The 16,138-nt window shown below is 43.0% G+C and overlaps 1 protein-coding gene across 2 annotated transcripts in view; it reads left to right on the plus strand.

The window, feature by feature from the left end:
• RELN (reelin) overlaps positions 1 to 16,138 on the plus strand; it is a 539,369-nt gene that overhangs the window by 243,669 nt on the left and 279,562 nt on the right. For both annotated transcript variants that reach the window (XM_051849694.3, XM_070071183.2), the window contains exons 5-6: positions 11,294 to 11,326; positions 13,918 to 13,996. In XM_051849694.3, the coding sequence (XP_051705654.3) occupies positions 11,294 to 11,326; positions 13,918 to 13,996 (112 nt within the window). The remainder of the gene's footprint in view (positions 1 to 11,293; positions 11,327 to 13,917; positions 13,997 to 16,138) is intronic.

Genomic DNA, 16,138 nt, shown 5'->3' on the forward strand with positions numbered 1-16,138 from the left:
TCATATTTAGCTTTAGAAATTTAATACATTTGAATTTCAAATTAGGTGAAGGAATACCTGAGGCAAAACTAACTACGGCCTGGAATTCCAAAATGATCCAGGAGATAGAGTCCCTGTAACAGTCTGCCTGTACCTATCAGAGTTTCCTGTGACCACACGTGTGTGTGTGTGTGTGTGTGTGCACACGCATGCAGGGAAGTCCCTGTAACAGTCTGCCTGCATCTGTCAGAGTTTCCTGTGATCACATGTTTGTGTGTGTGTGTGTGTGTGTGTGTGCGCACACGTGCAGGAGAGTCCCTGTAACAGTATGCCTGCACCTGTCAGAGTTTCCTGTGACCACACGTGTGTGTGTGTGTACGCATGCAGGAGAGTCCCTATAACAGTCTACCTGCATCTGAGTTTCCTGTGATCACACATGTGTGTGTGTGTGTGTGTGTGTGCACACGTGCAGGAGAGTCCCTATAACAGTCTACCTGCATCTGTCAGAGTTTCCCGTGACCACACACGTGTGTGTATGTATGTGTATGTGTTTGTGTGTGTGTGTGTATGCATTCAGGGGAGGGTGGCAGTGGAAGAAGCAGGAAAGGAGAGAGGGGAGAGAAAGAATGCCTACCTGATTCAAATGTGCTTTTCTTTTAAATTAATAATATTATCAAAAAGCTCCTTAGCCATGCCTCCAACTCATTTCTTTCTTTTTTTAAGATTTATTTATTTATCTGAAAGGCAGAGTTACAGAGAGGCAGAGAGGCAGAGGGAGAGAGGGGGAGAGGCTGAGAGAGAGAGAGAGAGAGAGAGAGAATCTTCCAACCGCTGGTTCACTCCCAGATGGCTGCAATGGCCGGAGCTGTGCTGATCCAAAGCCAGGACCCAGGAGAATGTTATGGAACCCACACTTGAGCAAGCCGGAACACAGAGACTTTTTTAAACAGGAAGCTTCTCTTTACTTTCAGCATATAACTGATAATGGGAAGACTTTGGGCTTCCAAGTGGAAACGCCATGTAGTGATTCATGTCTACAGTGTTTACTTTAAAAGATCCAAAAGTCTAAGCTAGTCAAGTGTGATTGAGAAAAGTATTACTGTGATCGGCTGGCACCGCGGCTCACTAGGCTAATCCTCTGCCTTGCGGCACCGGCACACCAGGTTCTAGTCCCAGTCGGGGTGCCGGATTCTGTCCCAGTTGCCCCTCTTCCAGGCCAGCTCTCTGCTGTGGCCAGGGAGTGCAGTGGAGGATGGCCCAAGTGCTTGGGCCCTGCACCCCATGGGAGACCAGAAGAAGCACCTGGCTCCTGCCATCGGATCAGCGCGGTGCACCGGCCGCAGCGCGCCGGCCGTGGTGGCCATTGGAGGGTGAACCAACAGCAAAGGAAGACCTTTCTCTCTCTCTCTCTCTCACTGTCCACTCTGCCTGTCAAAAAAAAAAAAAAAAAAAGTATTACTGTGATCACCAAGATCCAAATCCTAGAAAGCTAGCGTGAAGGCATAGAAGCTGAGGTTGAGTTAGAGGCGTTTGCTTCCTGTTTCAGTTACAGGAACATTCCAGTCTTCACTGCCATCAGCAAAGCTCTGCTAGGGCTCTCTCTTGCCGAATGCCAGGGCTGAAAGGATGCATTCACTCCTCATAATCTGTGAGATCCTCTGAATAGCTGCAGGTAACAGAGAAACTATGTTTAGTAAGTGAAAATCGATGTAGTTCACAGAGTAACTGTGTAACAGGAGGCAGCAGATGTTTAACAGGTGTTGAGTGTAAAAGGTTGGAAAGAAAGTAATAAGTGAGTTTTTTTTTTCATACCACAATGAAGGTCCCATTAGTTTACATTGCATGTGTGAGGTTTTGAAAAGATTTTCTACCCCAAAAATATAATCACTCAAGGGTATTGCAGAAAGTTCATGGAAAAGTAAAATTAAAAGATGAGTTTATTTGGCTGCAAAAAAAAAAAAAAAAAACTTTTGAATTTCATTCATAGTTTTTTCATAATATGTGTTTTCCATAAATTTTTTGGAGAGCCTTTGCATTCCTTAAGAAGGGACCTGTGATGCTTATGACTCTGGAACCAGAGCCAACATGCAGGAGGGCAAAAAGGTAGCAATATACACCTTTTCTGCTGTTCCTTCAACAAATGTAGTATCCCTGCTTAAAGAGGCCAAGAAGGGGTGGATGCTGTGGGCTGTGGTTTAAGTCCTGGCTGCTCCCCTTCAGATCCAGCTCATTGTTAAGGCTTGGGAAAAGAAGCAGATGATGGCCCAAGTACGTGGACCCCTGCTACCACTATTGGAGACCCAGATGAAGCTCCTGGCTCCCGACTTTAGCCTGGCCCAGCGTTGGCTATTGCAGCCATCTGGGAAGTGAACCAGTGGAGGGAAGATCTTTCTCTCTCTATGTCTCTCCCTCTCTCTCTCTCTAACTCCCTCTCAAAAAAAAGTCTTTTTTAAAAAAGCAAATCAAAACAAAAAAGAGGGGGGCTGGTGCTGTGGTATAGTGGCTAATGCCACTGCCTGCAGTGACGGCATCCCATATGGGCGCCAGTTCAAGTCCTGGCTGCTCCATTTCCAATCCAGCTCCCTGCTATGGCCTGGGAAAGCAGTAGAAGATGGCCCAAATCCTTGGGTCCCTGCAGTATAGTTTTTTGGTTTGTTTTTGAATTTTAGAATAGCTTCTGAAACAGTTGTTCAGGGTTTTAAAATTCTCAACACGTTAGCTTATCAGTTTTTAAAAAAACCCATTCCCGTCCTCTCTGCCTCGTCTATGAAATCTTAGTAATCTTCAGGTCATTTAATAGTCGCCTGGTATCTAGGGAGACGCCCAGCTAAGCAAAGACCTAGAATGTCACTGGAGCATCTCATTGCTGATCCAAAGCTTTGTACTCTACAAAGCAAATATTCTGAGTGGCTCCCACTGGAGAGAGAATTGAGAGGGCTAATAAGCAGCACTACTACAACTCCAAAGCAGTCTGGAACAACAAATCTTAAGTGCCCATTTATGAGCAATTTGGATTTTCACAAGAACTTTTATTTATCTATCTAATTTGAAAAGATTGCATTATGCTTGAAATTCCATTTTTTTTCTCATCTGCTCTCAAGGAGAGATTTGAATAATGGAATTAAGTGAATTCTCATTTATCAATGCTTTTCTGTAAAAAAATATTCCTACCAATCTGTATTGGTAGTTTTCAAGTTTGAAAGGTGTTTGACTCTCTTAACCACAACCAAGTCACGGTATGCCATGCATTATTCTTTTTTTTTTTTTAAAGATTTTATCTATTTATTTGAGAGGTAGAGTTACAGACAGTGAGAGGGAGAGAGAGAGAGAGAGGTCTTCCATCCGCTAGTTCACCACCCAGATGACTGCAACCGCTGGAGCTGCGCCAATCTGAAGCCAGGAGCCAGGAGCACTTGGGCCATCTTTTGGTGCTTTCCCAGGCCATAGCAGAGAGCTGGATCGGAAGTGGAGCAGCTGGGACTTGAACTGGTGCCCATATGGGAAGCCTGCACTGAAGGCGGAGAATTAACCTACTGCCGGCCCCTATGTGTTGGAAACAGGCTGTGAGAAAACATGGCTTTATCAGACTCTAACATGATGCCAGTATCTCGTTAGCTTGCTTTTACTTTCTTTTTTAAGCAAAGTGGAATCTCCAGTTTAACTTACCTGTGTAGTATTTCATATTTTATCTGTTCTTTTGACTAAGTTGAGTCCTAGTGATCACCTTCGTCCTATTCCTGATCATCATGACATAGCTTAAGATGAGCTTCCAACTCAGCCCACTGAACTTCAACCTGACCAAGCTTTACAAAGAGCATAGTTTCTGTAATTTTTAGAGATCTCAATGACATTAAGTTTTTTATTTATAAAGATTACGGAGGTTGGTGATTTTTCTAAATGAGATCTAGAGTTGATTGAAATACATACTCATTCATCTTTGCTATGTTCTATTAATACAAATAATGATGTTACCATCTTGCCTAGGGTTATTAACAAATTAATAGGGGTTCTGAATTAAAAGTTTGGTTTATTTATCCAATGCCAGTGCTCACCTTGGAATAACCCATGAAATTCAGCTGCAGGGTTTGGTGTCCCACAGTGGTTGTGCTTGACTGCTAAGGCATCAGTGAAGGGGCCGGCGCTGTGGGGTAGCGGGTAAAGCTGCTGCCTGCAGTGCTGGCATCCCTTATGGGCCCCGGTTCAAGATCTGGCTGCTCCACTTCCAATCCAGCTCTCAGCTATGGCCTGGGAAAGCAGTAGAAGATGGCCCAAGCCTTTGGCCTCTGCACCTGCATGGGAGATCCGGAAGACGCTCCTGGCTCCTGGCTTTGGATCAGCACAGCTCCAGCCATTGTGGCCAATTGGGGAGTGAACCAGTGGATGGAAGACTTCTCTCTCTGCCTCTCCTTCTCTCTCTGTGTAACTCTGACTGTCGAATAAATAAATCTTAAAATAAAAAAATAATAAAACACATGTGAAGTTTGATCTCTCACCAATGTCCTGTTGACAAGCTATTCATGTTAAGTTGCTGCCAACGCTTACAGAAATACAAATGCTTTAGTAATTCATTCATTTTATTAACCAAAGTGAATTCCTCTGTTTCCTCAGAAGCGGATTCTTTTTCTGTAGTATAGGATGTTCACTTAATTGCTCTTGTAAGTCTAAGAATAGCCTGAGCTGTTAATAGCTCTGTGTAAGGATAAAAACTGAGTGTCTGCCCAGCCTCTAGGTGTGGTCTTAACAGCAAAGCTACATCAGCCCTGGAGCCACCCCACACAGGGCCTACCTGGCCGCAGAACCATTCTAGCCCGGGGTTGCTATCTGCCCAGCTCAGCTCACACCCAGCCAGTGCATCCTCCTCTGCACCTGCCTGAGCTCAGCTGCTAGGGAATTCTCATCACTACCACAGAGACACCTGCAAGAAACTGGAAGCTGTTTCGCGTTTCTGTTGAAGCTGCATTCTGCTATGGGTTTTTTTTCCCCTCAAAAGCCAATCCCCAATTCTTCAGGAATATCTTTGTTGTCTCTCATTTTCAGAAGCAAAACTTGCCAGTTTAGGCTATACAGTTTCAGATTCAGAGGAGCTGAAAAACAGGGCCAAGGTATGAGGGGTGTGTGTGTGTGTGTGTGTGTGTTGAGAGGTAGTGTGGGGTCCTAGGAAAGGCAGAGAGCCTGTAACAGACCCTCCAAACACATTGAAATAAAAACATCTGAGCAGCCTACAAGGCGTTGATGATTCGAACTAAAACTAGGCCGAAGGCAAAGTAGCAGGAAGGATAGACTTGGAGATGTGCCACGGGGGAAGACTTGTAGCACTGAATAAATTAGGGCCTATCTGGTGAGCATGCATTTGATATTTAATGCAAAGAGTAGCAACGTTCAAACCAGGTCCACATCAGTCAGAAATTTAGTCATCCATCCATGTTCACTAGTGTGAGGCGGGACAAGTACTGTCCAAGTGGGAGTGTGATAAGTGATATTGACACAGATCATTTATCTGCACTTCCTCAGGCTGCTTGAACTTCTCTGTGGTACATTTACCTCCGTCGATGTGGAAAAGCTGGTGAACTTCCTACAGGCTTGGGTATCTTGTTTAGACTACATAACACCACATCTAAGTGCCCACCTAGTGAGAGATGATTAGAATAATCTTCACGGGTCCAGTACACTAGATTATGGGCCACTTTTTTTTAATTGACAGAGTTAGACAGTGAGAGAGAGACAGAGAGAAAGGTCTTCTTTATGTTGGTTCACCCCCAAAATGGCCACTATGGTTGGAGCTATGCCGATCTGAAGCCAGGAGCCAGGTGCTTCTTCCTGGTCTCCCACGAGGGTGCAGGGGCCCAAGCACTTGGGCCATCCTCCACTGCCTTCCCAGTGGGCCACTTTTTTTTCAGAGAACTTTTATTTAATAAATATAAATTTCAAAATTACAACTTTTGGATTATAGCAGCTTTTCCCTCCATAACCTCCCTCCTATCCACAAACCATCCCATCTCCTACTCCCTCTCCCATCCCATTCTTCATTAAGATTCAGTTTTAATTATATTTATATACAGAAGATCAACTTAATATATACTAAGTAAATATTTCAACAGTTTGCACCCACACAGACACCCAAAGTATGAAGTACTCTTTGAAGACTATTTTTATCATTAATTCTCATAGTACAACACATTAAGGACAGAGGTCCTACATGGGGAACAAGTGCACAGTGACTCCTGTTGTTGATTTAACAATTGACACTCTTATTTATGATGTCAGTAATCATCCGAGGCTCTTTTAATGAATTGCCCAGGCTCTGGAAGCCTCTTGAGTTCACATACACCAACCTTATTTCCACAAGGTCATAGTCAGAGTGGAAGTTCTTTCCTACCTTCAGAGAAAGTTACCTCCTTCTTTGGTGGCTCGTTCTCTCTGCTGGGATCTCACTCACAGAGGTCTTTCATTTATTTATTTATTTATTTATTTATTTATTTATTTATTTTGCCACAGTGTCTTAGCTATCCATGCCTGAGAAACTCTCATGGGCTTTTTAGCCAGATCCGCATGCCTTAAGGGCTGATTCTGAGGCCAGAGTGCTGTTTAGGGTTTCTGTCATTCTATGAGTCTGCTGTGTATCCCACTTCCCATGTTGGGTCATTCTCTCCCTTTTTAATTCTATCAGTTATTATTAGCAGACACTGGTCTTATTGACACTTAATGTTATCTTTATGAAAAATTATGAACTTAAACTGATCACTTTAACTAGTAAGATGGCATTGGTACTTGTCAACTTAATGGCATTTGGAGAGTCCCATGGCATGTTTCTAGCTTCACCCTTAGGGGTAAGTCTGAGTGAGTGTGTGCCAAACTGTGCATCTCCTTCCTTTCTTACTCCCACTCTTATTTTTAACAGGGATCAATTTTCAGCTGGATTTAAACTCCTGAGAATAATTGTGTGTTAGTTAAAGAGTTCAATCAATGGTATACATAGAAAAAGAAAATATTAAAAAGAATAAAATAGTAAGCCGTTCCTCGACAGGACAAGGGTTGATCAAGTCATTGTTTCTCATGGTGTCAGTTTCACTTTTATAGGTTTCCTTTTAGGTGCTCAGTTGTCACCGATCAGGGAGAACACATGATATTTGTCACTTTGGGACTGGCTTATTTCACTCAGCATGATGTTTTTCCAGAGGGCCACTTTTTTTCCTCAAAGATTTATTGATTTTACTCAAAAGTCACAGTTATACAGAGAGAGAGGTAGAGCCAGAGAGAGAGAGAGGTCTTCCATCTGCTGGTTCACTCCCCAGATGGCCACAACAGCTGGAGGTGTGCTGATCTGAAGCCAGGAGCCAGGAGCTTCTTCCAGGTCTCCCATGTGGGTGCAGGGGCCCAAGGACTTGGGCCATCTTCCACTGCTTTCCCAGTGGATTGGAAGTGGAGCATCCGGTCTCAAACTGGCACCTATATGGGATGCCAGCACTGCAGGCATTGGCTTTGCCCACTATGCCACAGCGCTGTGGGCCATTTTTATACCATATGGTATGGATATTTATTTTCAAGGAAATTGTGCTTTTCCTTTCATTAAGTGTACTGTGTACTAAAATACCTTCCTCTTTTGATAAAATAATGTTATCTCAGATAGCAGATATATGTGTTTTTGTTAAAAACTATTCAGTTCAGTCTTCCTAATTAATGAATTTAAAACAATTTCAATTTGTTGCATTTAATTAAATCTGGATGTATACCTCATGGACTCTTTAGCTACCCAGACCACTTAGACTGAAGAGCCTTCTGGAAATGTTACAGGGATATTAGGGCAATTTTTGAAGATTTGGACCCTAAACTCGGTATTTTCTAAAATATTGTAAAATACAATACAATTACATCATGTAACTAGTAGTTTTCAACTGAATTCAGTCTTGGTTGAGAAACTATTGCCAACTTTGGCTGATGTCTTAGATGGGCATATTTTATGCCTTTGAGGAACATATTTCTCCTTTGGAGAAAACATAAACACTTAACACCATACAGAAAGTAGTTCAGCATGCTATGAAAATAAGAACTGGATTGTGTGGTTAGGACCAATGATCTTTAAATCATTTGCTATATCAGTGTCATCCAGAGAGGTTTATCAACATACAGAGCTGAACCTCCCTGCTTATAAATTCTAATTCAAGGGGTCTCTTAATATAAGCCCTCCCTTCATGATTACGACATAGGAGGGGCTATAAAGGATTTTGTATGTCAAAATGCTTTAGAACAGATAGCTCTCAGTTTGCATAGACAACTGAGGTGAGTGAAGAAGCTACCTCTTGCAATGTTGTCATCTCATACCAGAGCACTGGTTTGAGTCTTGGCTACTCAGTTTCTGATCCAGCTCCCTGCTGATGCACCTAAGAAAACAGCAGACACTGGCCCAAGTACCTGGACTCCTGTCACGAATGGGAAAGACCCGGAAAGAGTTTCAGCCTCCTGTCTTTGGAATGGCCTAGCCTTGCCCATTGGTGCCATCTGGAGAGTGAACCAGTGGATGAAAAATATCTCTCTCTCTCTGCTTTTCAAATAAATTAATTAGTCTTCCATTCGAAGGTTCACTCATCAATTGGCCGCAGTGGCCAGAACTGCGCCTATCCAAAGCCAGGAGCCAGGAGCTTCTTCTGGGTCTCCCACTGGGTGCAGAGGCCCAAGGACTTAAGCCATCTTCTATTGCTTTCCCAGGCCTCAGCATAGAGCTGGATTTGAAGTGGGGCAGCTGGTCTCAAACCGGCACCCATATGGGATGCCGGGGCTTCAGGTCAGGATGTTAACCCAGTGCACCACAGCGCCGGCCCCTAATAAGTCTTTTTAAAAATAATCCCATAACTCATTCTCCTTACTAGGTCCAGGTTTCAGTCTCCAAGATCATTTGCAATAAAGTAGGAGGCTTATTTGATATTTCCATCAGTATCTGGTTATGCTTACCTAACCAATGGACTAAGTAGTAAGTATTCCTAATTAATAATTGTCATAACTTTTCTTACCGTTAACTTAGCTAATTTATTGTCCAGGGCTTGTTTTTAAATTCCATATTTTAGATACATGCTTTTCCCCTTCTTAGCATTAACTTGTTACAAAGAATCCCTCTTGCAATTCAGCTAATAATGGACATAATAAACAAATTATCTTAAGCAGACAACAAAAATAGTCCCTGTTGCAGCAAAGACTCTGTGAAGAGCAATCCACACAGTAGATAAAGTAGAGCCTCTTGGGCCAAATTCCTTGGGTTCATCTAGAGACTTTATATATAAACAGGATGTTCTCAATAGATATCTGCTTTATTAGGGATGTGTTGGCTTCTCCTTCAGCTCCCTTCTCTCTTAAAACTGTCTTTTTTGTAAAGTCATTATTAATTTGTATTTTAGAAGTTTTGATTTCAAAATAAATTCTCCTATTTTCAGCTGTCTACAAATAAACTCTTGTTCTCCTTAAAGCTTCAGATTTAGCTTGTTTGTGTGCAGTGTGATGTTGGTGAGAGAATATACATCCTTGCACCATGTTTTGTCACTGATTATTGGCTAATTGGCAAGTATTCCTTTATCTCAAGAAAATCTTAAATTAAAGTTGACAGTTCAATGAATGTCAAAACCTTTCTATGGCTTAATCAATAAGCACTGACACCAAACACCCGCTCATTAAATCTATCATGGTCTTTCTCAAGAGTCCTATAAACTGGTGCCAGTTCAGAGCATTTGCAAGTACCTATGGAAATGCTCTAATAGCTCCGTCCATGACATTTTCCATGGAGGCTGCTGCAAAGACCTAAGCATGAGTGTTCCCAAGATGTGTAATATATTCACACCAAGCAGTACGACAGGTATTGGTGTCTTGTTTAACATGCTGCCAAGTCTGGATTTCAATGTAACATGGCTGAACCACTGCCATCTTGATAGAAATTTTTTCATTTTGCATCTTCTTTTCTTCTGTGTTTTTTTTTTTTTGTAAATTCTTCTTTGACAAACACATAAGTTTTAAAAATATCTGTAATGAATTCTTAATTTATAGGTGGTGAACTACAATTGTTCATAGATTTGGAAATTCTTTGAGAAAAATGAAATATTCAAAGGGTTGCCTGGTCAATGTGGCTTGTCTCCATATTCTTTTAGAGGGAATATTCTTAATTTTTTATTTTAATGTTTAGAAATTATGTATTTATTTGAGAAGGAGAGAGAGAGCAAGAGAGAGAGAGAGAGAGATCCCATTTGCTGGCTCACCACTCAGATGTATACAATGGGCTGGGCCAGGCTGCAGCTGGGAGCTAGGACAGGAACTTAATTCAGATCTCCAACATGAGTGACAGGCACCCATCATCACTGCTTTCCAGGGTCCACATTAGCAGGAAGCAGGAATCAGGAGCTAGAGACAGGGATTGAACCCAGGCATTCTGTGTGGGGTAAAAGTGTCAGCCAGTGTACCAAGTGCCCTTTCTTAAAATGTGTATTTGAGCCCACCACCCTTCGCTCACATGTGATGACCACAGGAGAGCATCAAGCTCCGGTATAAGAGGCCACAGCTCTAACATTGTCCAGTTCTGTCTTCTTGCCCTCCCAGTACTTCCAGCATCACCTTTTCTGCTCTTGTCTGTTGAGTTTTCATTCCATCAGGTTGAACTCTGGTTCTCCCAAGCGACTGTTCCCTCCTAGCTCTCTGTGCCAGTGTGTTTTTCTCCAGGAAGAAGCACCTGTTTCTCCCCCTCCCCCACCTGTCTCCCTCTTACTAGCCTTCGGAAACTCGGTGGGAAAATGGTCTCCTCTGGAAACCTCGCTTGATACCTGGCTGCCTGCAGTCTGTCTGGATTACCGCCCCTCCTGGTCCCCCTGCCTCACTCCAGCAACCTCTGAACACCGGCCTACCGCTCGGTGACTGTGCTGTAATCAGCCACACCAGGGGCTGAGCGCCTTGGAAACACCGATGGTGCCTTTTGTTTCCTTTTCTGAATGCACAGTGCAGTGGCCAGCTGGGCTTACAAGGGTTTTGGCACATCCATTGTCTTTCATGTCACCTTCACCCTATGTGTTTCAAGAGCTCCCTGACCCAGTGACTATCCTGCATGGAAGAGATTTCTACCTCCAAGGGGGAACTCCACTACTTTAAATATAACTAGATAGAGACTTGGCTCTCTTGCTTTATAGGATGTGTATCAGCAGTTTTATTGCTCCTGAAAAGATTTAAGTCTCTAGCCATTTGATTTGTTTAGTGTGACCTACATATTGCAGCTGCATTTGTGATTATTTATTACTGGTATTTGCTTTTGTTATTAATAGATTCTCTTTCCTTTTTTTCCTCTGTCCAGCTCCAACAGAGGCCACGATACACCCACACCTAGGTGAGTGCCGAAGACCGGGATATCACTTACCTTACTTTTGGTCTTGCTTTGCCCTTCTGCCTGTGTGGGCAGGTGGCACAGAGGTGCAGAAATCCATGGACCTGCTGGATTTGCTGATCAGTCCCTGAAACCAGACTCAGGACAGGATTAGGCTCGTCCCTGAGAGGTGACTATGTGGCTCAGGTTGAGCGAGTGCGAAGGCTTTCATACCCTGCCCCCTTGGGATCCCACTGAGTGTGAGCTTGTGGCCCAGTGTTCTCACCAGGAACGTTCCCTAAAGCACCTGCCCATCATAGGGGTCATGAAGAAGGAGCCATGACTATAGAGGAGCTAAGATCCTTTCAGATTTGAGATTTCTGTTGAGTTTAGCAAAGCTTTGTCCAAAAGGGAAATCAGGTGGTCATTGCCCTTAAAAATGGCACCATGGTATTTTACAGTGTCACATATTCCGTGTCCCACTGTCCTTGAGGCAAGGTTGTGAAAGGGTTAAGAGCACTGATTCTGGAGCCAACACTGCCTGGGTTCATCTCACCTGTGCCACTTTGTGAATCCTGTGATGCTGAGCTCTCTGGGTGCCTCAGTTTCCCTGTCCACAAAATGGAATTAATAACAGTACCCACCTGCTTGCGTTGAGATGAGCCTTGAATAGAATGTGTATTTGTAAACTGTCTAGTAAGTGATAGATATTTGGAAATAAATAAAAATAAAAATATATGAACAAAGACCCAGGGAGACATACCCACTTAATGCCTTTGAAAAAAAAAAAAAAATTGGTTCTGGGAAACAAGTGATCTTTACAAGTTAGATTTCTCACGTGTAAAGAAGAAACTCCCTAAGCTACTGTGCTGAATAAGAATGAAAACAGGAAGGTACCGGAGCAGGGCCAGGCTTTGCAGACGCCTGTCACCGAGGGACTCCCGGATGGGTCACTTATTGGTCTCTTGGGCTTTTCCTTTCAACCTATAAACCCAATTAGCTCCTTTTTCTCTCTGGAAAACCTGCCTTGAGCAGCTCCCCTTTCATGTAATGCTACAGCTTGGGGCTCCCCTTATTTGGCAGGCAAACATCATCAGTGCTTAGATGCTCTCCTGGCCATGGAGACAGGCTGGTGACCCGCGCTGGGCCAGCCGAGACCCCACCAGCATCAGGTATCAGAGAGCTGTACCCTGTAGGCATTTCGGGCACTGCATCCAGTCGCTCGGAGGACTCATTAAATCACTGTCCATCCCAGCATTCTCTCCAGTGGATCTCCATCTCCTCCCTGCTCTCACGCCTGCGGCTTTGCATCCGAGCAGCCAGAGCTCACAGCGTGTGCTGATTCGCCAGTGCCGGTGACTTCATTACCTACCCGCCTGCTGGCTCACCTGTGCCCAGGGGGTGAGGACCGCCAGAAATAGGGAGGTCACCGAACAGAACTGGGGAGTCTTTTCCCTGCTATTTGGAAGTGATTTTAATTGCCCAGTGAATTCAGAGAATTGTGAGTGAGCTCATAAAGAAAAAAAAAATCTTGGAACAAAATAAAAATTGTGCTCAGATTTTTGTTAATCAGATGATAGGATTTTAATTTTCCCAAAAGGCTTCTGCTTAACTAGCTCAAAGGAAAAGTGTAAAGGCCCAGAGAATTTATATTAGCTGGCACAAACTTCCTCAGCAAACCGTGGGAATCAGATGAAAGGGTTTTAAAAGTGCTAAATTAATTTTTACAACTTGTATAGAAATAATTAGCATTTCTTGCACAAGCTTAAAAATGAACACACTTACACCATAGAAGGCTTGGAAATTGTTTCAATTTGCCTACCCCCTGCTCAGTGGGAATATGTTCTCTCTAGTGTGTGGAAAAAAAACACTCTTTGTTCTTGGCATGCTCCAAGTTCTTCTGGAGCTTAAAAAATGGGTGTTTAATGCAATCTCAAGGGTAGTGATGTTACTCGAAAACCATTGATAGTGCCCTGGCATTGCTCCTGGCATCTACATGGGTTTTATTTGGGAATTTTACTCACCCATGGAGACAGTGTCTCCTGTGCAGATGTGAGGACAAAACGAGACCAAAAAGAATTTAACAATTTGAAACACCTTGGAAAAAAAAAAGAAAAAAAAAAAAAACAGAGTGAGTTTATAGGAAAGGAGAGAAAGGGAGCCAGGGCAAGAGGAAGAGTAGGAAGGAGGAGAAAACGGGAAAACGGGTCGGTCGGTACTGCATCCTCCAGCCCGTGTATTTCATCCCCTCCCATGCTTTGAAGTGAGTTCAAGGTTTGTCTGATCAATGAGTCACTTTCCCGTGGGAGACCTGGCGGCCTCTCCTCCTAAGTTGCTGCTGACCTTGGCCTTCTGGCCTCTCCTGCCCAATGGCATTCAGTTGATTTCTCTTTGGGTGCTCTGGTCCCCAGACTTCCAGGCATCTCAACACCAGAAGTCTTTTATTTTTGTCCCTTGGCAATGTGGGAACAAAGCAAATGTAATTAACTGCTCACTTGAAATTCAGTTTTAATTGAAAATACTGTTATTCCTCATTCATGCAGCACTTTTTCAAATTGAATCTACTATCATCATATATATATTTTTTTTTCCTGAATGCTTTGTTGTTCTTTCAGCGGAATTGCACAGTGACAGCATTATCCTGCGAGATGACTTTGATTCCTACCAGCAGCTGGAATTGAATCCAAATATATGGTAAGCCGCCTCACCTTGGTGTCTTTCGTACTAAAGATGATGCTGACTGCTTCCCTTAAGGAGAAATTACTTAAAATTAAATTATTGCTTGGTGCTAAGATATCAGAGAGAATTGTCAAGCTGTGGAGCTGGCCTTAATGGCCAGCTGTATGCAATGCCTATTTCTCGACTTCTTTAAGAACTGAATCTAGGAGCTCCTCTAAAAGCAAGATCATGGTTATTTTTTTCAGTTTTATAAGATTGTTGCATAGGAAATACCCCACCATCACGTATCTAATAATCACAGTTACACCAGTTGAAATAAGGGGAATGTTTATTTGAAGTGATAAATGATTTGAGTCACACTTTCAGTTGATTTCTAAGCTGTGGGGTCACCTCGTTACTTAGATTCCAGTCTTTGCCTTGAAGGCTATTCAGTGAAACTCCGTGGGATTTTGAGAGCACAAAACAGTGGACAGAAATTCACTCATTAAATCTCATTAAATGCATAAATGGATACCAGACTCTGTTAGCAATTTGTTGTATGTTTGCTGACTTTGAAAGAATAGGTCTGTTGACCCTGCACTAGAATCACTCTGTAATCTAGAGGAATGGAATATATGAACTTGTACTTTCTTTGACACCAAGTGCCTTTATTTAGACAATTACATTAATGATAAATGGAAAACGCTAATATGAACTTTTAAATTACATCTGAATCCAAGCAAGGCTCAAGACCAGAGGAAGTGGCTGGCACCGCGGCTCACTAGGCTAATCCTCCGCCTAGCAGCACCGGCACACCGGGTTCTAGTCCTGGTCGGGGCACCGGATTCTGTCCTGGTTGCCCCTCTTCCAGGTCAGCTCTCTGCTGTGGCCAGGGAGTGCAGTGGAGGATGGCCCAAGTTCTTGGGCCCTGCACCCCATGGGAGACCAGGAGAAGCACCTGGCTCCAGCCATCAGATCAGCGCGGTGCAGCGGCCATTGGAGAGTGCACCAACGGCAAAAGGAAGACCTTTCTCTCTGTCTCTCTCTCACTGTCCACTCTGCCTGTCAAAAAAAAAAAAAAAAAAAAAACCAGAGGAGGAATAAGCATCTCATTCTCACATGTCAACAAGTGATATACAGTGGGTTTTTTTTTTTAAGATTATTTTATTTATTTATTAAAGGCAGAGTTAAACAGAGAGAGAAGGAAAGGCAGAGAGAGAGGTCTTCCATCTGCTGGTTCACTCCCCAATTGGCCGCAGTAGCTGGAACTGCGCCAGTCCGAAGCAATGAGACAGGAACTTGCTCTGGGCCTCCCACGTGGGTGCAGGGGCCCAAGGACTTGGGCCATCTTCTACTGCTTTCCCAGGCCATAGCAGAGAGCTAGATTTGAAGTGGAGCAGCTGGGACTTGAACCGGCGGGCATATGGAATGCCAGCACTGCAGGCAGCGGCTTTACCCACTATGCCACAGTGCTGGCCCCAGATATTCATTCTTGTTTTTGTTTATTGTTACTGTCTTAACAAAGATTTCTCAGTAATTATTTTATTTAGGCAAGTATAGTAAATTTTAAAAGGATACAGTTTTTTCAAAAATCTAACAGTTTAGTAGAGGAGATACTAGAAATACACTTTTGAGAAGTTTTAATCCAAGACATAAATCCTTAAATGTGATAGAGGCATACAAATGACAGAGTCCAGGAGAGCAGAGATGACTCCTGTGGGAGTTTCTTGGAAAAGTGGTCCTTGATCTAAGAATGGAAGATGACGGACAGGTAGAGAGAGTGCTGGGCTTTCAGTACCTAGGGGTGAACTTTCATGTCTTTTTTAGAAAGAAATATACATCTAGGTAGTATAAATATAGAACAAATACTAGACTAGACAGAAACCTAGAGTCCTGTTACTTATGTGCCATTTAAAGGAACAGTTTATCGACAGCAGGATTCAACGTCTCTATAAATACATGCTAGATAAAGTTTTCTTAAAATCAATTGAAAATCCTTATTAAGAAAAAAACAAAATAATAAAAATGATTTAAAAACACTCTAAGCACCCTTTTTACCCAGGAAAAATTCTCTACTATTCTTGACATTTGGCTTTTTGATATTCTATTAATATAGATGTTATCAAACAATTTGTTTCTTTCAAGGAAAGCTCTTCCTGTCAAGTTAATTTGTTTTCT

This window comes from Oryctolagus cuniculus, chromosome 3 (genome assembly GCF_051225735.1).
Source record: "Oryctolagus cuniculus isolate XC-2025 breed Fujian yellow rabbit chromosome 3, ASM5122573v1, whole genome shotgun sequence".
NCBI classification, from domain to species: Eukaryota; Metazoa; Chordata; class Mammalia; order Lagomorpha; family Leporidae; genus Oryctolagus; species Oryctolagus cuniculus.